Raw genomic sequence first — 25,053 nt, 5'->3', positions numbered from 1 at the left:
CCCCCCCCCCCCCAACGCGCGCTGGAGGGTTCCTCCATCAATTCTTCAATCCCGGAAGGGTTCCCCGACACATGCATGGCTGAGAACCGCTGTGTGTAGAGAGCTCAGTCTTTTCGAAAATATTGGCGCATGTTGGTTAGAATAAGGACACACTAAACAGGGCCACCCGCTCTTATCGGCGGTAATTCGCTGGAGGCATTAACAGGTTGCTCCTGTTGTGACATGTTTTCGCTCCTGCTGATACCTGTCAAATCGAATTGGCCGTGTTTGGCGGTATGTGCCGACCCCGAAAGAACTGACGACTAGGCGTAGGTTTGCGAAGGAAAAAAAAGAAAAACAGCTGGTGCGTGAGAAAGCGACATCAGAAAAATCGTTTAGGAGACGAAGGTTTTTCATTTTACAAGCTCTCTATAGATAGGGCGTGGTTCTCAACACCATTGGTCAATAATTCCCAGTAACTATAGTGGTACAGCTGCGGATGTTCACAGTACCACAAGGACGGTATCTATTGCTTAGTTTTCATTCTCTCTCTTTTCTTTCTTTCTGTGTTGTGTTAGTGAGTTTGAGATGAAGTATGACGTCCCCTCAGAATGTCATCCAAGGAACGTTCCATTCCTATGGACAATCAGATAATCGCAACGGGGAACATATTTTTTTGTGCGCTTCGCTCAACTATCGAAATGGAAAAGGGGTTTAGTATAATCTCATTGAAACTTAGGGAATAGCAAGCATGCCTTACCTTTCCCCTTTCTCTTTTTCTTTTTTCTGCCAATAAATCCCCCCCCCCCCCATTGAAACGTGTTGGAGAGCTACGCAATAATAATTGAATAATCCTACACCTTATAGTAATTTATACTCTTTACATAATGCGTATTGCACATGGTTAACTGCCTGCATCGATGTGAAGCTCCGGAATCCTTTGCAGCTGCAGTTGAAAGCTGGCAATACCTCCCTTAAGGCTGGTTCACACTGCCACGTTCGCGCTTACGGGCTACGGGTTACGCTTACGTAGTACCCATCTCGTTGCCGGCTGCCGTTCCTCCATCGTTCATATTACTACGTTTCGGCGCTCCGTTCCTCCAATGAGGAGCGGCCTCCTAGAGCGCCATCCTTCCGAAGAAAAGTGAAATAGAGCCACAGAGTAGCATGGCGTCCAGCGTCAAGCACCCCGGTGCCGGCTGCTTTGGAAGACAATCAGACATTCCTTGACGATGTTCTTAACCGTTAACTGTTTATGTTCTTAACTTAACGCCATCGTCGACAGTGCAACGTACAACTCGCTACTTTGGACAGATTCATTGAGTGAAGATATCACCTACACAGACCAACTGCTATGCTAATTGTCATCCATCAGTTTTCTTTTTTCGTGGAAACTTCTCAATTTGGAGAATAAGAGCTTCTGAGACATCCAATGTTTCCGCCATCTTTGCAAGGAGACGCGCGAGACAAAACGCTTGCGCGGCATCCGAACTTTTCTGCTATCCTATTGGCCAGCGCGCTTACGGTTATACGGAGCTTGCGGGAGAAAAGTTGAAGTTGCCTCAACTCCTTGCGGAAACGATCTTGCGGGGGCCGTCTCTTCGTCGTCATGGCAATCCCCACCGTAAGCGCTCGTAACCCGGAACCGCAAGCGTAAACGTGACAGTGGGAACCAGCCTTTAGGCAGTTTAGAGATATCGCGTACATGCGTATATTCAAATCTACTGTATGTACTTATCTATGAACGTATGTTGTCAATGTCGTCATAGTTTTCCTCGCCCTGCGCTACTGGAGTCTTCTACTACCAAACGCTATTCACCATAGATTTTTGTTCTGCTTTGGATAATAAATAAAATAGATCATATATCATCTGCCCACCGCCGTGCCGTTTTAACGTAGCACTCATAATGCGAAGTTTTCAACACGTTGCGTACTACGAATGATGTTGAATAATATATCAAGCTATAACTCATTGCATCATCAAAGTTAATCTCATCTTATCGGTTGCAAACCAAAGTTAACGCAAGTTCTACATAAGACGGTATCCTATAGTGCAGAAGCAGAAAGCCTTCTAATTTGCCGGCATCTAGAACAAGTTCAGGCTAATAGCTGTTTCAGTTTCGTACTGTGCATGGATGGAGCAGACTGCTCTCAGTACCAAAATCAGTATCAGTATAAAGCCATCGTTGTTTGACAACAGATTCTGTGTTAATCTATACAGCATTGTAACTATACGCTTCCTGGTCCTTATCGTGCACTTCTCATCTCAACATAAGGTTGTTGTTGTTATTAATATTATTTAAGGAGAAAACTTCACTTAGGCAAGAGGAACAAATCAATAGCTCAATTACACTTAGACGGTATAGGTGTATCATGATCCGAGCTTACGCATGGATTTAACAAGCATTGGTCAGTCATCCATACTAAGAGACAACACAATATGCTGTTCTGTAATTTCTTCCGGGATGTCTGTATGTCAGTCCCTATTCCTACGTCCGGCTACTCAGAAAGAAATACGTGCAGTGATCTTTCAGTTAAAAAATAGTAAGTCATCGGACAAAGACGGCCTCAAGATTCAGCCACTCAAATTTGTTCTTGACATAATTTCTATTCACTTAGCGCACATTTACAATCTATCTTTATCCACGGGCATTTTCCCAACGTCCATGCAGATCGCTAAAGTAACTGTATTACTTAAAGGGGTGACAAAAATGTCTTAGGTAATTTCAGTTTTGCCAATTTTTTTCAAAAGGTCTCGAGAAAATCATCCATTCTCGGCTTTGTTCATTTTTGACAAAAATCGTATATTGACAAAAATCATATTTGATAATAAAATAATATTTGACAAAAATCATATACTGATCTCCCCAGTGGACGATCGACAGAAACAGCCTTGCTTAAACAGAAGGAATTAATCATCAGAAATCTTGAATTGAAGCTATTAACATTAGGCATTTTTTACACCTTGGTAAAGCATTCGATCGTATAAATCACATTATCCTACTTCGTAAATTGAGCCACTATTGTGTGCGAGGGATCGCTTTAAAGTTGTTTCAGTTATACATAGAAAAACGTAAACAATACATCAATCTCGGAAGTCGTGCTGTGTCATCTTTGGAAAATATGTCCCACAAGGAAGTATACTGGGACCTGTTCTATTTATTATATATCTTAACGACATAATCCAACTTTGTGAAAACTATGAACTAATTTCCTATGCAGACGACACGAGTATATTTTTTAGTGGTTCGAATGTATATGCATTTGTTGATGCTGCAAAAGGACTGTGCAAACTGGAAAAGTGGATTGATCAAACTTTTTTACGCATTAATACAAGTAAAACAAAGGTTGTCACCTTTTGCCCAAAAGATAAAATGGTGAATGTAAGTAAGAGCTTATTATATTCCAACTATTCTATCGAAATAGTTAAGTCGGTAAAGTGTCTCGGAGATATTTTTCATGAACAGTTACTTTGGAATGAGCATGTTGATTATCTTGAAAATAAACTCTGCAAACCTGTAGGTACGACTGCTGTATAGCTCCCTTTTTATGTCTCGCTTACAGTATTGTCATTTAATTTGGGGAATTACTTCAAAGGAAAATTTAAACACACTTCTAGTATTGCAGAAAAAATCATTCGAATTATAATCGAATTATAACTAAAATTCGTTACCGTGACTCTACTGAAAAGCACTGTTTAACATTTTAAACGTGTTCACTTTATATGAATGCTGCCTTGTCTGTTTCTATAGTAAAATGTCTAAACGTCCAATTTTTATTACGTTAGAATTAGAAGAAATTACCCACGACTTTCATAGAACAAAACTTTGGAATGTCCCTCGCGTAAGAACGAATTATGGGCAGCAATCTGTGTCACATAATCTGCCAATCATTTTAAATCGCTTTCTCGAAAATCAGGTTGAAATAAATTCAAAGCACTTTTTTTTTGGTTTACACGCTGCTCTTGCTTCTTGGTATCCATTTTATATATTTGTTCAATGTACTGTTAGTATTCGTTCTATACATCTGTTCAATGTACTGTATACGTATGTATATCTGCTTGTCAAGTATCAAAGGGGCAGGGAGCCTGTTAAGCTGCTCTGCAGCTTTTTTTTTTCCAACTCCTCATCTGTTCTAGATGAAATAAAGGACTGATTGGTTGATTGATTGAGGTATATTTGAATAGCCGCCGCTTCGAACGATAGACTCGGACGCCGCCTGAAAAGCGTGCTTTCCCGCACTATGACACCGTATGCGGGAAAGTTCACTTTACGTCGAGTCTTTGTACACTCATCCATGCCTCTAGGGGTGTGTATATATCGGGGGTTTTGGAATACAGAAGCAAATAGTGATGTATTCTGTTCAAGTTCAGCAAAGGCAGTGCTTAGAAAAGAGTTGGGCAGGTTGGTGTGCCATGCTAAAGCCTCCAATATGAACGACAGTTATAGCGCGCTTGGGGAGCATTTGATAGAATGTGAGGGTCGTTGAATGTGTGTTGAAAGCAACAAAAATTGTATACAGAGTTAAACAAACAGGGTAGCTTTCTCTTTCATATCACTTTTCAAATAAAAGCTTCTGGGGAACAGTGTATCTGCAAACCATTGATTTATTTTTCACATAAAGTGGAAACGTTTCCGTCTGGGAGATTAGGACAACCCCGTAAACAAGTTGACTGTCCTGCACGAGGGAGCGTTGTGGAAAGGGTAGCTAGGAATGATATAAGCACACCGTTCAATAAAATAAAGTATTGGCTGGCAGTTCAGTGCAGTGTTGTTGCAGACTTTTGCGTAACGCGTCACTAGTAATTGCGTTACTTGTAATCAATTACTTTTTGATTACTTTTTCGGGTAATCAGTTACTTCACTGTCAAAGTAATATTTTCTAGTAATCAATTACTTTTCTGAGTAATGGATTACTCAGTAATTGCTTACGTTTCCGGCAGAGATTAACTTATCAGATGTTCTGCACCAAGTCAAGCCGCTCGTGCCGTCAGCCTTTGTTGTGCCGTTCTACTGTAGCAAGCGGAGGTCATTGTAATGACGTTCTGCCGTTTCAGGGGTCTCTCCCCCAATCTCTTCCTACATCAGTGTAGTGGTACCTGAAGCTTTGGAGGTTTGTGAGTCATAGGGAAGTTCCATGCAATGCTCTTCCACAATCGGGTCAACGTTTTCCGGGGCGATAAATACGGTAGACATACAGATCTACTTGTCCTATGAGTTTTTGTTTTTCGTGTTATTTAAGTTCCGCTGTTGAACTTCTTCTTCTTCTTCTTTTCTGAGGGACAATACAAAAGAGAACCAACGATGAGTACTTCCTCTTTAACGGACACTACCTTTCATGTAGCAGACTACATTTCTTCAGGTGACAAGTGACACGTGAAGAAATGTAGCCTGCTACATGAAAGCTAGTGTCCAATAAAGAAGAACTGTTCATCGTTGGTTCTCTTTCGTATTGCCTCTGCCTGGATGATGACTGGTTCCCGTCATCTACTTTCTGAGGGACACAAAGACGGGTGTAATTTGCGTGAATGCAGAGTAACGACCGGAGTAACGCGTTACTTTTCTACTCGTTACTCAATTACATTTGGTGTCGAGTAATTGGTAACGGTAATCAATTACTTTTTCCGCCGAAGTAACGGCAATCAATTACTTTTTTTCGAGTAGCGGGCACAAGTGTGTGTTGTTGTCTCTTCTTGTTGGTCCGTTGTGTTTTTATCCCGGCACTGTGGGTTTTCAGCACTTTTAGCAAGCAAGTAAGTGCCGCTTCGTAGTAACATCCGGGCACCCGTATCCGTCCGCGTACCTCCAGGGTACATCAGAGCTTACAGCTGGGGAACTGGCAGTAGGAATCTTCTCTTTGGCAAACCTTAGCTTGTCGTCTCGCAGTCGCCAGTTTGCGATGGATGCCCTCCTGCAGAGCTGCACACGATACCACCCATACCGTTACCGCTGTAAGTCGTAGCCGGAACGGTAGCAAGGTTTAGGAATTCTCTCGACGAAAGGAAGGCGCTTCGAAGTGTGTTGCTTGCGGTAATGATCTTAAGACGTTGTCGAATACCCCAAGTACACATGTGTGACGACATCGCTGATTTGAAAAAAGAAAAAAAGCAGCAGATGAGATAAGTACCATCTGCTTTTTGCGTCCATTTAGAACGTGTGTGATTACATGAGATTACGTCTCTCATAATTTTGTCGGAAAAGTTCTTGAGCGTTAATCCTATAGTGATCCTCCAAAACGCTCGTTCAAGAAAAACGTCTGCCGTAGAGAATCAAGTTTCGCAGTCCACAGTTAATCTTGCGTATTAACTGGCAGAGCCGCATTGAGCGCCCATCAGCACGCAGCTTTTTCCCAGACAACGATGTCGTCGGGCGACCGAAGACACCTGCTCTCGACACTCACCGGTCCCAAGATGCAGGCTCAGTGGGAACACGACATAGCTCACTCCCTTCTCTCTGATGTAGACCCCACGCTTTCTCTCGCCCTTCCTCCGCGACTACCGCGCCCCTTAACTGCTCTCTTCCACCGCATGAGGCTCAACGTTGCCTTTACACCTGCCTTTCAACACCGTCTCGGCTCCACCTCGTCTTCCCTCTGCCCCACTTGTGGAGTACACGGCGACCTCAGCCACGTCATCCTGGCTTGTGGGCCATACCACCACGAGCGTGCACTAATGGAAGTGTCTATGCAACGCATTGACAAACGGCCGTTCAACCTAGCGAAGATCCCCGGTCCGTGGTCGAACGCTGCCCACCAGACGCAGGGCGTTCGTCTTCTGGCGGAGTACTTGTGCTCCACCGGTCTGGCGACGGCTCTTTGAAAGCCCCCCATCATCATTCCTTCATCCTCTCCCAACGCGAAATAGGGCAGTGTACCGCCTCAGTGGCGCTGAATCGCACACCCCGTCACCATCCAATGTATGTGTGTGTTTGTGTGTGCGCGTATTAACTAGTCAGCGCTTGAACACGTATTATCTGATGCCTGGACTTCAACAGGACCCTGCGCAACAGCGAACTTTTCAGTACGAAGCAACCGTTATTCCATGCATTGTTCAGTCGCAGAATTTCTTTGCGCAACTGCACGTAATTTCAGTGTGTGCCTACACCCTTTTGTTCGCCCTGTAAAGTGCAAACAAATCTCTCGGCAAGCTTGATAGTCATTGCAGGAGGACCACGATTTTTCCAGGTCTCTATTCAAATTACTTAGTTAGTTCAACATCGTCATCGTCGAAACATGCAGGTGCCTTTGTCTCGTCGCTGACAATCTCTGCACGCTTTATATGTATACTGCACCGGTTCAGATAATTATCCAGTACATATTAGGTAGCTTATACGCGTGTGCAGAACTTGGCTCGCTCACGTCGACAACAATGAACCAAACGAAAACAAAAATGCAGCACCTACTTCGCACGGCTTAGGCTCTGGTCACGTCGCGATCACATCAAACACGTGATATTTGGTATCTGAAACCTTGCTCACTTCAGACCCCCAAAAAGTGCACTTCCGCAGCATTTCGTCTCCTTTAACTCGCGAAATGCTCAGAAGGCTCTGCCTCTGTCACGTTTTGCAACTATTTGTTTGTTTGTTTGTAAGAAAAAAGGAGAAATTGAAGTCGTCTCCCGACTTGTTCTGCTATTCCTAACATAAATTATCACCTCCCAAAAATACTTATCATGTGCTCTACTCGCAAGTTCGCTATTCACTATTGACATGTTCACTAGAAGTCCAATATTTTACAATTATCCACTATTCACAATTATCCCAAGATCATGCACAGAGAATCCTAAAAGGTTGTGTCCATCCCACAGCTCTGAACAAATTTCACAAGTGCCGCCAATGCAGCATCCCTCGTGTTCGGTGCCCACAAAGTCCCAACACCTCCATTATATTAAAGACCCTGCTGTCTAGTTGTGCGTTTTGCAACTGTTATTCACCTAACAAATCGAAAGCATCTACTCTTTGTTTGTCACGTACGGTCCAAGACACTCCTCGATTTAATCATCACATGAACTCAATGCCGTTTTCTCCTTGTACACAAAGTGTGCTCCCCACTGCAACCACTCCTTTCTATATATGATGACCACCATGGCCCTTCCGAGAGTGAAAACACCTTATCTGCCTCGAAGCACTCCCTGTCCGCTCCACAGACATCAATAGTCCCGAGGATACATCCAAAGACCTTTCGATAATGTGTCCGTAAATGCCCTTCATGCGTGGGAGTGAATGATCTGCGTTGCGAAAGGGTATAACGTCGTCCTGACTCTGATGAAACGGGGGCCAGACACCCTGGAGTCCTCCTCTATTATAGATTATATGGCCGTTTCTCCCCTCCCCTTTTTTTCCTTCTTTCGTAAACACATGACAGAAGATGTTTTACGACCCTCAGTTGTAGCATGTCGAAAGCGGCACTGTAATGGGGGCTTAGATACGTGGCTGACAAAGTGATAAAACTACATGGGCTCCACTTCATAAACTGTTCACGTTATGGAAGTGCGCAGTAGTACATTTTGCTCGCCTTGGCCATTCGTACCTCCGTCTGCTATTTAGCGACACAGACAAAGAAATGTGCAGATAGAGTGTGATTCTTCACTGCAAACATGAATTTATCCGCTGTGGTCGTGAAATGTCCTAATGTCTGGACTTCCTGCACTGTACGAGGACGGTAATTCATTCGAGGGCGAACTTTTGCTGTTGTTGTTGTTGAAGCGGCGCGACGGCCTGCTATCAAGGTTGAGTATGTGGTACTGATCAATGACTGCGCGTGTACTGGAAATATATTGCATTTAATCAAATTTGCGCACCCCCCCCCCCCCACCGTTACATTCTTCTCATAAGTAAAGTTCTCAAATCAAACGTTAAATTCTTCTTTCAGCAACTGACACGTATAGTTGTACGAGATAAAAGGCTTACCTCCTGGATCCCAAACTTCAGCGCTGTCGTTTCTAAGGCAGTCCAGCATTGCCAACACGACAGCTTGATCTTGCATCGCTACGGCAATATCGCGAGACGGCACCTGTAAAGATTTGTCGAATGTATGTTAATTTGCGTTATTTCACTTTCGTTTTACTAGCAGAGGGAAGTCAAGAAAACAGCCAAGCGTCCAGAACAGTACCGATAATAGATTTCCTACGTATCGTTTTACTAAAAGGAATTTATTTAGTATTATCGGTATAATCATTACGAGATTCTATTATTCTTCGTCTTGATTAATTTTTGATAAACTTCATTCATATGCCCTTCAATTTAGACGATATTGGCAATACAATGCAAATTGTTATTGTGATTTTCCCCCTCCACATTCACCATGGACATTGTACATACCAATACCAATGCATCTTTCCTACAGACATGTTACGTATACATAGGTTATTTCCATTTCACACATATTCACACGAAGAAGGGCAATGCCAAAAGCCTTCCTTTTCCTTTCCTTTTCCCTTTCCTTCCTTTTTTCTTTTTCCTTTTTTTCTTAAGGGAATAACAAGTCGGCCTACGCCTGACTAACCTTTCCTCCCTTTCTTTTCTTTTTCAATAAATATATCCCCCCCCCCCCAAGAAAAAGCGAAATAAGTAAAATGTGACAAAGGACGCATTGGCTAAAAGGAACACGATTAAGCCACAGATGAAAACAAACATGTGCATCTGGTCTTCGAAAGAAGGGCCTCAGTCTCTCCCGTTCTACTCAGGGCCCCAACAAAGACTCTGCGATCCGTAATTAGGGTTTGGGCGCATTGAGCTGCCGATGGGTACCGTAGTTACGGTTCTTGTGGAGGGCCAAGAAATACAAAGGGATCTATTGGTAGCATCGTTCTTACATCAAGGTGCCTGTGCGTGCAGTTCAGATAGAGAGGAGACACGGAGCGCCGTTGGGGGAGCGTAAAACAACAACAACTTTATTTTCGGCCTTGGAGAGTGGGGAGTTTCATCGCAACAGGCGATACTCTACCCCAGTGCGTAAGAACAGGGAGCGTAAGAACCCCAGGGAGCGTAAGAACATGGCATGGCTATATATTCGTCAGGGAATAAATTCAACGCAACTCATTTCGTGAATCAAAGAACAGTAATTGTGGGCGTGAGTGATGTGGAATAAAATTGTTTTGTTGTCCTTCGCTTGGTCAAGGCGATCTAGTTGTTCTGAACCACGCAATGAAATGTGAACGAACAGTTACGCTATGCTTATACAACAACTGACTGACTACTACTGATGATTAAGTTCAGCCTTATGCTATGTCTTCTAATTAGTACTCAATTTCTCATTATTTTCTTTTGTTGTACTTTCCCTCGTTTTAGTGAGCCACTTGGCTCTTCTGTGAAATGTTGAGAGTTTTATCGGCTATAACAGAAGCCCTACAGAGCCCAAACAAAAAGCCTACATAAAGCTGTAAGGATTAACAGCGCTCGACGGCACATGTAGACAACTTAAGTAAGCAGATGCTCGGTACCAATATTGATGCTATTGAATGAATTCTTCCTTTAACTTGCCCGTTACCAACTGTTTATATTATTCTTATCGTTATCACTAAGAGACAGACAAAGTAAGCAATGAAGGCATTCAATTCAATCACACAAAAAAAAAATTCAAGCGTTCTCGTCCGCCTCCTATTAACGGATCCCATGGAGATTGTCCTGCGTGGACGCACTAGAGTTCTACTACGCAACAGTGACGCAAAACAAATATCAAATTGCAGGGAACTAAATATGTCGACAAGGACGGCGATGACATTCCAGTCGAACAGGAACGTCCATTAATGAAGGGTCAGATGTGACAATGTGCGCTCTCAAGCCCCCCCCCCCCCGCCCCCCCTCCTTTTCTCTACTCCGGAGGGGGAGTGAGTACACCAATATTATAGCGCTGCACTTCCTTTAATATCGTTGATAGGATTTCGGAACAATGCACTGTGATCACGATACGCTATTCAGAATTCCCTCGTGAGAACTCTATCCGACATAACTCCGACGTTCTCAAAGCTATAGGTGGAATACCTCCTCGGCTTTCTTTCATAAAACGAGCGCTTCATCTGTAGTGCTTGGCTTTGATTTCAAGCGACGTTTTTTTTAGACTGATTAACTCTGCTGAACTACTTATGTTTAATTAACTGGTTTCATCACACGATTATGATGATGTTGTGATCGTGGTGGTGATGGTGGTAGAAAAATATGGAGACGCATGTCTTACCCCTTACCCTTACCCCTGCCACGCAAGTATAGTCTTCAATAATCATTGAAGTCAACGAGCACTGAACATGCGTGTAGCGCGCTCTAGCGTGTAACATGGCAAACTTCTCGACGAGCATTGGCTCCAATGCTCTCTGGCAAGTTGACACGTTACACGGTGGGTGGCGCTACACACATGTTCAGCGCTCTGGTTCAGTGCCCATTGGCTTCGACGACCATTGACAAGGGTACGTGCTGGGGCCGGCTACTCCGGAGCAAGTAACGGAGCATGACACAGCAGACAAACCAATCAATAGGACTTCGCCAGAATCCTAAATGGAGTTGTCTATTATTGTCTATAGAGGACTTTTTATTTGCAAACATGTGGCGTCACGAGAAGGCCGGTTCGGGGTTATATGTTGCTGTGGTTGGCAAGAAGCGGGAAAAACGCGTCGGCTGATAGGCTGATAAAGTCGATAGTGCCCACCAGCACGCTTTGCGCGGTGGCGTTACTTAATCAATGACGATGGGGTACAGGTCGTCTATATTATATATTTCATTTTATTTTATTGATCTTTTCTTTTTCTTTCTTTTCCTCTTCTTCGTTCTTCCTGCTTGGTAGTTATTTTTTCGCTTTTGTTGTCGTTTCATTTGTTTCACTAATTGTTTACTTATCTGTGTCCTATTTGTTGACCTACGGCTACTTGAATCAGTATGTGACACGCCGCTGACTCCCCCGGGCCCTGTGCCACAAGCCTTCCGGCTTAGACGGGCCTGTTGAGTTGTATTATATAGTTTATGCTTTATATGCAATATGCAATATTATATTGCTTAATAAATTATTATTATTGGAACATTCTGTATTCCGCCCAGATTTCTCCTGCTGCTGTTGCAATGTTGAATGGAGGACCACTGATAGGACAAGCGACCAGTGAAGCTCATGTTCTTTTACTTTCCGTCACTCAGTACAGCAATGACTGCACCAGTATACTGTAATAGTGGTTGACTTACAGCCAGCTGCAGAACACAGCTAAATTTGCAACTTTAAACAATTTTAAAGACTTCGATTGCAAACACTTTAGGCACTTTCGCTTTAAACGCTGAGAAATGCACTTGCCAGCTGTCCTATTGACCTGTATCACACACGTCTAGTTGTAAGAGGTTAGAAAGGAAACCGTTACAACAACAACTACAAATAAATCGTGAGTATGACATGGGTTGATTCACCGCTGGAGAGCAGTACACTATACTCCATTACACGCGAAACATCACCGTTACCGAAACCGTTACACATCTGCTTGTGATTAGGGAGTTTTAGTGAATCGTTTTCGCTCAAACGGTTCGTGAACGGTACCGCGCACGACCAATGAGAAGGGGAAGTGGCTCAGAAGGTAGTCAATCATGATTGGGCAGCGGAAAGACAGTTCGCGAACCGTTTCGGTGAATGCGGTTCATTAAAACTCGCTACTGTTTCCCTCGAGAGACACAACAACAACAAAACAAAAAACAGATAAATTAATCATGGTGAAAGGGGAAATTCGCCACATGAGGTGCGGTGAGGTGAAGTGAGGTGAAGTGAGGTGCGAGAGGCACAGTATGGGCGGGATACTGCTATTATAATTTGTTACATGTGTACAAACCACATGTACAGCTCCGGTCAACCTTAATAATAACACTGGAAAAACTTTGGTCTCATTCCCCAGCGCGATAACAGCCACCCTGGGGCCACTGGGCGAATATTAACTGAACAAAATCCTTGCGTTGAGCTAACAGAATAATTTAGTTCAATTACTATTTCCTCATGGGCCCAAGGGTTGCTGTAATCGCACTCGGGAACGAGACCACATTTTTTTTTTTTTTTCAGTGTTATCATTAAGTTTGACCGGAGCTGTACCACATTTGCACAAAGGAAGAAAAGCACAAAAAGAAACAAAAAACGAAATTTTTCACTCCGATTATTTCGAACGTACGCTTTCTTGCACGTCCTGTTTCACGGCGTCGCTGATTTCTGTCGCTACATGGCTCATAACGGAAAGTTTCACCCATTGAAATAATTTCATCGTCGCTGCGGAATACGGCCGCGAACGAATGCACCAAAACATCGTTTAGGAAACGGAAGGCGATGGAGACAAAACTTGGGTGTGAGAATGGCAACGAGGCCACAGGGTGGAAATCACTGCGCAGAAAAGTCTGGCTATCACCCAAGTGCACCAGCATTATATGCATTTGTATGCCACTGCTAACAATAGCTGCTGAAGTGTGTTTTCTCTTTTTGTTTTCCTCGTTTTTTTTACGGACTACGTGATACGAATTACAAGCAAGCACTTCGCAAAACTACGCCACGTCAGCTAGAATTCGGTGTATCGCTATTGTGCATTGTAGCCAACTAAGAAAATCACATTCGTACTGAAAAGAAGAAAGACGGGGGAGCGAACAAAAAAATCGGTAGAAAGAAGGGAGCGCGATCGATGGAGGTCAGGGTAGAAATGAGGCTATAACAGTCCCCCGGGGAAACCAATAACAGCACATACAAGATGACGATGACACGAGGTGTCTCACCGCAGGATTTGCTACTCCATTACATATTGGCTATCATTTCGGTGAGATTGAAGTCGGAAAAAAAAATCTGGAGTACATGGTTCTTGACAGGAAGAACTGTTTCCACAATAAAAATTAAAAGTAAATAAATAGCAATATGGGGTGTCCCGAAATTTTCATAGACCCTTAAAGACAAGACTCATACACTGGGAGTGAGTTGGATGCTTTTATTTCTCATTATAGTGTTGATGTGTGCTACGGGGGTATATGTTTATTAAGAAAAAAGAAAGGAAAGGTCAGCCAGACGGAGGTCGGCTTGCTATTCCACAAAAAGGAAAAAGGGAGAAGAAGAGAAAAGGCAAAGAAGAAAAGAAAAGAGAAAGAAAAAGAAGAAGAAGAAAAGGGGGAAGAAAAGGAGCAGATAAAGAACGGCCTAAAGCGGCCACTACGAAACGGAAGATGAGATGTAACATAATAATGATAATCGTAATGGATAAGTGTTATTAGACCGTTGACAACGTGGCCTTCGAAGAAACGTATCTACAGCATCCAATCAATGATTAATATGGCCGAACTGCCCTCACGTGTGTCGCAGTGGAGGACACTGAACACATAATAATTAGCTGCTCCAGATACAGTGTCCAACGTAATGACCTCAGTGACGGCTTGGAAAGACTGGACCACCACCCTCTAGACTTTGTGAAGATCCTCGGAGAATGGCAGAGGGAACTTAGACAACGTTCGGTGCGACAGCTGTTTGAATCACATTCCTTGTGGACATCTAGATGCACTAGTTTTTATTTTAAAGCGTTTTGGAGCCACCATCTCCATATTTTTCCTGTCTAATTCTAATCGAATCGAATCTAACAACACCTAATCTAATCTAATCTAATGATTAACATTCTGAGTAGAGTAGAATAACTTCACGGTGATCTTACCAATGGTCTACTAAGACTGCCGAATACTACTACTACTACTACTACTACTAATAATAATAATAATAATAATAAGACGTATTTTACTAAGTGCAAATGTGCTCACCAGCGATGCCACGGTGGCCTGGGGGGGGGGGGATATATTTATTAGAACAAAGAAAAAAAGGGAAGAAATGTCAGCTAAACGACATGTCGGCTAGCTATCCCGCAAAAAAAAAAATACAAGAAGAAAGAAATGAACAAAAGAAAATTAAATAAAAGTAAAATAAAAATAAAAGGATTGGGAAATAAAGGATAAACTAACACAAGGTGAAAGCAAGATGAGACAAATTAAAGACGACCATGACTTTAAAAAAAAGATAAGGGTAATGCGTATGGTGAGAGGTGAGGGTCGGACACTAAAGAATGAGGACTTGAGTTCACAGGCTGTGGGCTGGGATTGAACGTGTAACCTTGGGGGTCGGAGGGCGAACATGCTAAAAGGCTTCTTTTTATATATATACCTTCCTAACAACAATACGGTGCTGAGGTGTCTGAAATACAGAAAAATGCAGAATCGTCCCGGAGAGACAGCCTTCTCATTGTTGAGTCTGCGCCGTGTTCATCTTTTGTATGTGGAACCTGCTGTGAAATTAAGCTCAACAACATGTGTCGCTAATCACCAGACTTAGTCCAGGGCCTCGCTAATGAATTTATAATCCTTCGTTTGGCAAACTCTACATCCTGAACTTCTAGCTCTTTGACAGAGAGAAAATAATAAGAAAAAGAACGAGGGGTTAAAAGGGGGGAAGTGATGATCATCAATCACCGACGCAAAAACATCGGCGATTAGGGCAGGGTTACGTACCCGTCTGAGATCGCGAACGTTGTAAACAAGCTGGCAACCCGGAGCAAGGGGTGCATAATTATTCTAGCAGTTTGACCTCGGACTAACGAGCACACGTCAAATGGATATGGCCGACAGCAACAACCACCCCCTAAAGAGAAGCTAATGAAAAAAACTTTGTTTTTATTTTTAACAAGCGTAATGTTCGTTAAAGATACATCATCTGTTGCCTAACGTAGCGTCTGAAAGCTATCTTCGCATTTTTGATGCCGCAAGAGACATTTGCTAACAACTTATCCTATAGCAGCTAAATCCTGTTGAGTCACGGGTCCGGTAAATTTTTGAAAAGTGTACCCAAACGCAGGTAAAATTTAATGAAACGAGCGTGCTTGATGTAATGTGTGTGCTTAATAGATACTATCGGATTACATCGGTTTGAAGTGAGAAATAATCGCCATCAACGGACTTGACATCTTCCTAAATTCTTGTTCCGCCTCGTATCGGGTGAACCTCGATATTCCCGGTTGCGAAATCCCCGAGCTCGAAATTCACGTTCTCGAAACAAGGAAAATCATGGAGAATGCGATTGCTTCGTAAGATGATGTGGCGTGTTTAAAAACACGACATCACTATTTAACCACTCATATTCACCGGTTTTCGATCTCTGTCCAAGTCGGTAAAGCGAACGAAAACCGCATTCTAACAGCCGTTAGGCTTAGCAGGGCGGACACTACGGAGCAGCATGTTGGTTAGTTTATTATTAGGTTAGCCAAGTTCGGTGTTCGCGTTTATGTGTACCGGCTAGTGTAAGTTCGCCGTTGGCAGTTTCCCGAGCGCGACTGCGCATTTTAAAGTCAGATAGCATTTAATTACAGTAGTTTGTCTTGCAGCGGGGATTTCGATCACTTCATTTCGAGGTACACCCCCTCGTATCTGCCTCTGAACGACAAAAAAAAAAAAAAAGAACCGGACAAAAGACTAACAGGCAAGTGTCCGCCGTTAGAAAGTTTAAAAAGCTATTAAGAATATTATCCAATACTTATTAGTATATTATATGAAAATCGTCCCGCCATCGTTCTTGCACAGACAAGGGCCGCTGCTGAGCTGCTTCCCTAGCCTACTATAAATTCACAGACGCACGGTTGGTGGGCATCGTTGCTCGTTATTCAAGAGCACCATTTGTTGGGTACAGGCATGAAATGTTTAAAGCGGCAAATTGCAAGCGCCGCTGGAATATTTTTATTCTATTTACTCGAACGTGAGGCTAATAAAAGTGATCTCATTGTGCATGTAAGCGACATAGTTTTTATTCTGGCTCTTGCAAAAGCTCGCACAGTTGCATTGCTTTGAGTTGTGCGTGGAGCAGCTAACTTTGCACCGTAGCACCGTAATCGCAAGCTCTCGCACTGCCCAGGGAAAGTAGAGGTACTGGAGCCCGAGGGAGGGCCCATGCCGACTTTAAACATGCTGCATGCATGTGTTGTGCGCAACAATTATTTTCCTTTCCTCTTTTGTCCTTTTTCATTACAGTTTAGGGGGGGAAAAAAGAAGTTGAATTGAGAAGCCATCACAGCTCTAGGGGATTGCAATTACTCCCATTTTTAGTACTCCGTTCCTGAAATTTGCTCCCTACGCTTTTAAAGATGAGGGGGGAGTATGTAATGACTGAATGTCTTGAAAATGAACTTCACCACATAGCACGCTCCTAGCCAAACATCATATCCCGAGTGACATCGTTCTTTCCACTGGCTTGCTGAAAACAGGGGGGCGTACGCCATTTTTGTGGCATTATGCAGTTCATAACTGCCACAAAAAGGGCGTACGCCCCCACGTTTTCATGAAATCGAGGGAGAGAACGTTGTCATCCGGGATGGTGGTTGGCTAGGAGCGTGCTACGCGGTGGGGCTCCGCTCTTGGAGTGTAGTACAGCAAACAGTGCCTAAACCTTGCATAAACCTCCGTTCACTTACTTCCGAAAGGGAACTGTGGCAGTGCATGTAGCCGCCAAAAGGGACTAAAATGTAAAATTACTCCTTTTCCTAGGGGTCCACCCTTCCTTTATCGTACAACCACCCCGTCACCCATCAGTTGTACCACGGTCCCTTGATAGCTTATGATATGCCCGATTCCTTGATAGCCTTGGAAGCTATCAAGGGACCGTGGTTGTACGCTGGGGAACCAGCTCACTTGGTTTCCGCCCCTTCTGTCAGAGACGTGGTGACACAGCCTTAGCCGTACCTCCGAGTGAATTAATAGAAACAATTTTCCATGATTGATGATGATGATGATGATGGTGATGATGATGATGGTGATGGTGATGATGGTGATGGTGATGATGATGGTGGTGGTGGTGGTGGTGATGATGGTGATGGTGATGGTGATGGTGGTGGTGGTGGTGGTGGGAAAAAATTGAGATGTGAGCCCGCTCACCGCTGGGCAAGCTGCTCCAGATCTATTAGAGAAGAAAAAGGAAAAAATAACGTCGAAAAAGACGAGAGTTCTGCTATGCTCTTAACGAAGATGATGAGTGAGCGCTGTGCACCTTGACGATGAATCGCCGGCCATTCGCCCAGCACTTTCAGGACCTCAAAGGGTCGGCTATCAAGACGGTTCAGGGATCTCTGAAGTTGCAAAACGGGCAGTGTGATACCAACCACATTCGAGAAGAATATCTTCCGCATCTTCAAGCACGCCACATGTTAAACACAACGACGAAGGCTGAGCACCTATCTTGAACAGAATGCGTTGCCCAATGGGACGTTTAGTTGTTCAGTCCATGATTTACACCGTTTTCGCAAGACCCATTGTATTAGCTATTGTGTTCCACAAGACCCATAGATGGTAATAAACATTGTAGTAAAAGATAATTTTCATCGAGCCGCGGATGTAAGAGGATGTATAATCACTTCTGACGCGTGTTTTCTTGGAACTCGTGGAGTTAAACTACAGGTTATTGATATTGTGTGATTATGTAGCGATAACAATAATAATTCGACAATTAGTTTGATAATTGATAATGCGTGGCTTTACGTCACGAGAGAACTATGGGAGAGGATATGGTCTTGCAATAAAATCACAACATGAAACATTGCTTCATCTATCAAATAGAAGAACAATGAATGACAGAAGATATGTTGACAATGCGACATGTCCTGATGGAATGGAATGGAATGGAGTGGAGTGGAATGGAGTGGAATGGAACAGAGTGGAATGGAGTGGATTGGAATGGAATGGAATGGGACGGGAATGGAACACAGAAAAAGAGAAGCATATTCTGATGACGCGACGTAGACAAGAATTTCTCGCGAGAAATCGTGAAGGCTCTCAAAAAGTCGCCATCCAAACCAATTGGAACTTTGTTGGACACGAAATACGTAGGAAAAGTATTTAGCAAGTTACCGTTGAACCAGAATGCGCGGATGGCGCGGATGGAATAGTTCCGCGATATTACTTCGTGGAGGAAAACCAGCTTCAGAAAAGCTACAAAAGGCACTCATCAAGTTCTTTTTTTACATTCAAATACAAACTCAAAGTTGCAAAAAAGAAGAAGAAAGTCCTCTATGACAGCATATGGAGTCATATCAGTGAAGAAGCAGCAGTGCCATCAAGCGACTAAGTCCAGCTGTCTCCGGCCTCCCATCACCGGAGGTTCGCCGTGATTGCCCATTTTCGGGAGTGTCTCATTATATTGTCTTTTTTTCTTCTTCGTCTTTCTTTTCATGACGCAACGTTGTGGAAACCCACTGCCCAATACGTTCCCTCTTTTTTCGATCAAAGTCATCCTACATTCCACTGTCCCATTTGTCACAGGAAAATTGTCTCCTTCAGCTACGTAAACCATTATTTCTGGAGCACTTCTGGGTCCTCATCTAGGTCAGACTAGACTGGCTATCTCAGGAAGAATAATTGATGCCTTCGCCATTCCACTGCAAAGGACAGGCTTTGAAGGTGAGCTACTGTCATTATTGTGTGCAACTATGTAATAAATCAATGTAATAAATTTTCTTTATATGACATTTTTGTATCAGCTGTATTTCCCTCTCCCCTACGCAATTCCACAGTAAGTGGAGAAGTAGGGTAGTTTGAATAAATAAATAAATAAATATAGTATACAGTCAACCCTCGATTTATGAACCTTCGATTTATGAATTCCCTCGTTTTATGAACACTAGCACGAGGAACCAAACTTTTTACATGCATTTTTCCCTCGTTTTATGAACCTCGATATTCGAATAATGAATGGAATTTCTGGGAACCAACTAGGAGTTGCCCAGCGTTTTTGCCCTCAATTTATGAACGGATCGTTCTGAGGCCAACAAAAACCTTCAAATGGATTATTCGTGGTCTTATGAATGACGCCTGAACAGACAAAACGTTTTCGAGGTATTGCACCCTCGGTTCTTAACCCCTCGAAATCCGAACAACAAACGGGTTTTTGCACAAGTGTTCCTGAACTCAATTGACACAGCGGAAGACATGGTCCAAAGCAAAATTAAACTATTTAGTATTGCATACTAAACAGAGTGTGAATGCGCTAACATCTGTGTTTTGTGAGACTGATACAGCAGAAGGCATGGTCCAAAGCAAAATTACACAATATATTTCATTATAAACACAATATCAACTCGGAAATACTGTTCCATTTGCTCGATAGTACTCACTTAACGGAATTTTCGATTTATGAATCCCTCGATTTATGAACGATTTTTCGGGGAACCGAGGGTGTTCATAAATCGAGGGTTGACTGTACTCTATGAAGTGGACTTATGCCGGAAACAAGAAGTCTCACGAAGAAGGAAAGAAGCAGCTCTTTTAAATAAATAATTATATTATAAAACTGTGTATAATTTTTTTTTATAAAGGACTTATCGGGGAGTCGGCACAAGAATAGGGAGGCGGTCACTGGCATAAAGCCCAAGATAAGTGTTCACCGATAAAGTGTAAGATCGTACTCGTATACATGGGCAGCGTGTCTCTGCCGTTCCTGTTTCAGGAAAAGGCTTCCTCCAGAGCTCTGGTGAACGATTGATTGATTGGGGTGTTTTGACGCAAAAGAGCTCTGGTGAACGGTCTCCTAGTACACGGCGCATCCTGGACGAGCGATATCGCTGACTTTCTGTACATTGTCTGTATGCATTACCGGTGGGTTAAATTAATAGAACGTGTTAGTTAATTAATAGACATAGAATATTCTAGAGAGAACCAGAGCAGCAGCTTAGTAGTATAATAGTAGTATACGTCTCTTTTTTTTTTTTTTCGAATAAAATCACCAGTAGCATATCGGTATAACACTACACAAGAACGCCCTGCGTTAGGTCACATTCATATGGGCGTTTAGTCCTGCCAACTCTTTGGACTACTCCGAAGAGCTCTAACCAACGTGACCAACTTCAATGAGCTCTAATGCGTAGTCGATGGTGTGTCAGCCGAGTGCCGTCACTGAGCCGTTCGTGTCGAAGTGTCGATGGTTGTGATACGTGGAGTGCAGAAAGTCGAGCGCGAGTCTGAGGGCTACAGGTGAGGTAATATATCGCGCTTTCAGTGAAGATCGGTGATGGAGGCTCGCAAACTGACGACATTCAGTAACAATCGCAGCATAGTCCTTAATGACCTTTTACTACTGATGACCTTCGAGTGTGGCATCAGCCGATTCCCCTGCAACTTTATACAGTCCGACATTTCTAAAAGGCACACAAAGTGGCTGAAAATCAGAAGCAATCTCAGCAGTTGCTACTGACTTTTTACTGTTGATGGTTGACCCAACCATCGATAATAAAACTCGATATCAACAAGCACGGATCTCTCAACGCTCCTGGCGATGAAACTCCCCATTCATCATCTTGAAATAAAGTTGCTGTTGCTGTTTTCTTCATTGGAACACCCCCATGTCATTTTCATCACCCGCCATTTGTCGTCGTCGTTGTTCTCCTCCATTCGCAGCGCACATGATGTTGATGTTGACGAAAGAGGGCGCATGAACACTGGCATAACTGCTTAACCCCCTTTCTTTAGTTTGCGTTCCTCTTCGTCCAAATTGGGCACACAAAGCAACATTGTGGATGGCCATCCTACCCGCATACTGACGCTCTGCATAATAAAGGAAGAATTTTCGTTTCATACATATATTCAAACCTCAGAGACGTCATCAGATGCCTTGCAGACCTTGCAGTCACATTTCCAACAGCCCACTGCAATCCAACTTGCGTAGAACGCTGTTTCACGTCGTTTTCCATATTTCCTTCTTTGTGTCCCGCTCTGCTGCGCAGTGCAAGAAGCAAGAGCACACTTTCTTTCATGCTTGCTTTCTGGACGTTTCCCGAACGACCTAGAGACGGCTTCACGACCGCCCCCGGCTGACGTATGAGAAATAAGATCGTTAGTGGTGTGTGTGCCCTGCATAACTAGGGTTCATATCCTTTGCGTCAACCCGAGCGAATCGTGCGAACTTCTTCCCTCCGGTTAGGTTTGGTACGCCCTAAGAAAAGAAAAAGAGTAAATGAAGAGTAACTCGCGGTTTTACTCCTTTTTTACTCCTTTGGAATGGTTTTTACTCTCTTAGTACGCTTCACGTACTTTTCAAAGATTGGCTATGTCCTCAGAGGCTCAGAACGAGTTTACCATAAGGTGAAAAAGAGTTAATGAAGAGTCAAGGAACGTAGTGCTGTTGGAGCTTCACGAATTACACCCTGCGACTGAGGAACTTTCATACTGGAGATGCGAAGTGTTACCAAGGTAACACTTGCTCAAGATCGCCTGTTCGATCCGGGCCGAGGACGGTGGCAATGTTGGGGAAAGTAAACATTGCTTCCAGGACCGTGTGTCGGAGATTTCCGGTGCACGTGGAAAGAACCCCAGGTGGTCGACATCAGCCCCCTACCCTGCGGCACGTGCAGCATGTCGCCACACGAATACGCCTACACAACTTACGTGTAAATCTACTCCCAATTTCAAGTCAGAGAGGCTGGAATACGGATATACTGCAGCACGCTATGTGTACGCTCTGTATAACGGATCGCGCGTACACACATTTTTACCTACGCGTTTGGTAATCAAACAAGTATCCGTTTTGTTAAATAAGTGCTTCCTGAACACCACCCGTGTCTTCCGTTCGCTTCAGCTGTGTAAAGCTTGTAATTAAGAAAAGGGATTCTTTCACTGTGGCTTCACGCAAAGTGTTCCGGAGCAGCTGGGTGCACCGGCGCTACGGACGTATCCATTATCTCTTTCTCTCTCTCTCTCTCTATTGTCGCCTTGCAGAGTAGCTCTATAGAGGCGTTCTTGCGTGCATTGGCGTTCCAGCGTGTCTCCCAAGTGATCGAACCGCCGTTCCTCGTCTGCAGCGTAGTCGAGGGTGAACCCAAATGGAGTCGATCCCGTGAGAACGCCAGCTTCTTCGACTTGCCGTTCAAGTAAATGCGGTTAGACAAAGCAGTGGCGTCGAACATTGGAAGGGTTGTTGAGAGAGGAAAACCGATACTATTGTGTCCTGCGTATGGGTGTAGGACTTGCGAAGGACTATAAGAAGTATTTCGCAAGTTCCGATACGTTCGCGGTTGCGGCTTTTTGGCAGGATTTATAATAGACAACTTTGCACAGATGCGCGCCCCACCAAGCGCGCGGCGCAAAATATGATAATGCTGGTGGTGCTGGTGATGGTGATAGTGAAAGGGCTAGCCGTGTTCGGCTTCACAGATGTGGGCAACGTCGCGACTGACGACCTGGGGAATGTGCGTCCTGGGCCGACTTCTAAGGGAACTGGGCCGATATATGTCTGAAAGCGTCAGAGGAAAGCCGAGGAAACACCCAGGACAGCAGAGCCGGCACCGGGATCGAACCCGGGTACCTCCAAATGCGGGACGTTACACGTAAAGTTTGTCCGCCTATAGTATAGCGACACGTTGGACGTGCCGCAGGGTAGGGCTGCGGATAATTTCGATCACCTCGGGGTTCTTTTGACGTGCGCGGGAAATCTCCGACACACGGGGCGGGGAGCAATATCTACCTCCCAACATTGCCGCCGTCCTCGGCCCGGTTTGAAGCCGCAATCTTGAGCTCAGCAAGCCAAGACGTTACTGATTGAGCTACCGAGCAGGGCGCGGCGCAAAGCGGCATGGGAACTTTGAGGGACACTGCTGTGTCGTCTGCTTGGGTTATGGTTCACCTCGGCTGACGCTGCTGCTGCGCACACCGGGAATGTTGTTGTTGTTGTTCTTCTACCTCCGCTTCCGGTCCTCTAAATGCTCTAATGCGCTCTAAGTTCCCATGAGCCCTTGCGGTCAAATCCCTTGCGGTCAAATCAAGGGACGGCGACGTGTATATCATACACTTCACATGAACGTGATTTAGATTATTATTTTATAGATTTTTATGAAACCGTTATCGTAAGCACCGTCCGATTTACTAGAACTCGCTAAAGTCGTTTTGTGCACTCGTGTAAATTGGATGTTTTACGTTTACAGAATGGGTCATCAGGCGCCAGCCTGTATCGTGTTTTCTTGTCACACCTAACGTACACTCTAATCAATTTGCAGATCGTGCTCCTGTGGCCGCCTCTATACGAAGTATTTCCTGAAGCTCACCCTGGTGTGTGTCATTGCATCGAGCCTGGAGTCATCATCACCATCATCTACACTACACGAGGCACTTCTGCACACACAAAATCACGGAGCAATCGAGAGTAACACGGCATAGGCCTAAACTGACCCCAAGAGGAAAGGTCGTACGTAATAGAATGTGCACTCGACATGGTCAGACACTCTAACAGCGAATTCCATTGAGAGAGCAGATTTTGCCCTGCGACCGGCGTGGGCCAAATGCCTACTACTCCCACCGGTGTCGTGCGGGTTCGCGTCCCCAACGGACTGCCATCGGAGCAAAAGTGGGTCTCACACATTACACGGCGCTGCAATCGGAGTACTTTTTATTGGATTGGATTGGCTACGCGGCACACGTAGCCACGCAGCCATACGCCAGAATTCCCCGGTACCACGACCTACTACGGATACTGGTATTTTGTTTGTCAGTACTACAGAACTAATTCTTGGCGCTACCGAAAAACAAAAACATGAAGAAACTCTCCAACGTTACCGCATTAAATCGCGCGACATACCCGCTCTGGAATTAGAATTGGAAATTAAAGAAAGAAAAATATGGAGACGTTAGTCCCGACCCAGTCCAGAACTGGCTACTCCCGCTCTCTTCTGTCGCGTTCCGCTCGTTTTGCCTTATGGGCACCCGCGCAAATTGGTGGTGCAACCAGTTGTCTCTTGATGCAACTGTTTTGCCTCTCTCCTCCAGTGGTGGTGCTGGTGGAAGAGAGTGCCGTTGTCGGTCTCACAGAGGTGGGCAACGTCACGACTGACGTCCTGCGGGAATGTGCGTCCTGGGCCGAGTTCGCAGGGAACTGTGCCGACATATTTCTGAAAGCGTCTGAGGAAACCCCAGGAAAAATTCCAGACAGCACAGCCGGGATTCGAACCCGTGTATATTCCAGTCTCGACGTGACATGCCCAGCACGCTAACCACTGAGCCCACGCGAGCTGGCTCCTCCAGTGGAACATACCAGGCATGACCTGGCTCTGGGAATGGAGTACGTCCCATAACTATAGTCCTGTCGACGGCTTCC

At 44.3% G+C, this 25,053-nt stretch overlaps 1 protein-coding gene and 1 long non-coding RNA gene across 11 annotated transcripts in view; one reads left to right on the top strand and one right to left on the bottom strand.

Moving 5' to 3' along the window:
- LOC135366770 (uncharacterized) overlaps positions 1–23,990 on the top strand; it is a 66,182-nt gene extending 42,192 nt beyond the window's left edge. Inside the window, exon 3 of the long non-coding RNA XR_010414283.1 lies at positions 23,960–23,990. This is a non-coding gene — a long non-coding RNA (uncharacterized LOC135366770). The remainder of the gene's footprint in view (positions 1–23,959) is intronic.
- The window catches only part of LOC135366769 (secretin receptor-like), a 192,875-nt gene that overhangs the window by 78,852 nt on the left and 88,970 nt on the right, over positions 1–25,053 (bottom strand). For all 10 annotated transcript variants that reach the window (XM_064599664.1, XM_064599668.1, XM_064599663.1 and 7 more), the window contains one exon: positions 8,886–8,988. In XM_064599664.1, the coding sequence (XP_064455734.1) occupies positions 8,886–8,988 (103 nt within the window). The remainder of the gene's footprint in view (positions 1–8,885; positions 8,989–25,053) is intronic.

Source organism: Ornithodoros turicata, chromosome 8 (assembly GCF_037126465.1).
Source record: "Ornithodoros turicata isolate Travis chromosome 8, ASM3712646v1, whole genome shotgun sequence".
Classification (NCBI taxonomy): Eukaryota; Metazoa; Arthropoda; class Arachnida; order Ixodida; family Argasidae; genus Ornithodoros; species Ornithodoros turicata.
The sequence above is the reverse complement of the archived record's forward strand: the minus strand, read 5'-3'. Positions and strand labels throughout refer to the sequence as shown.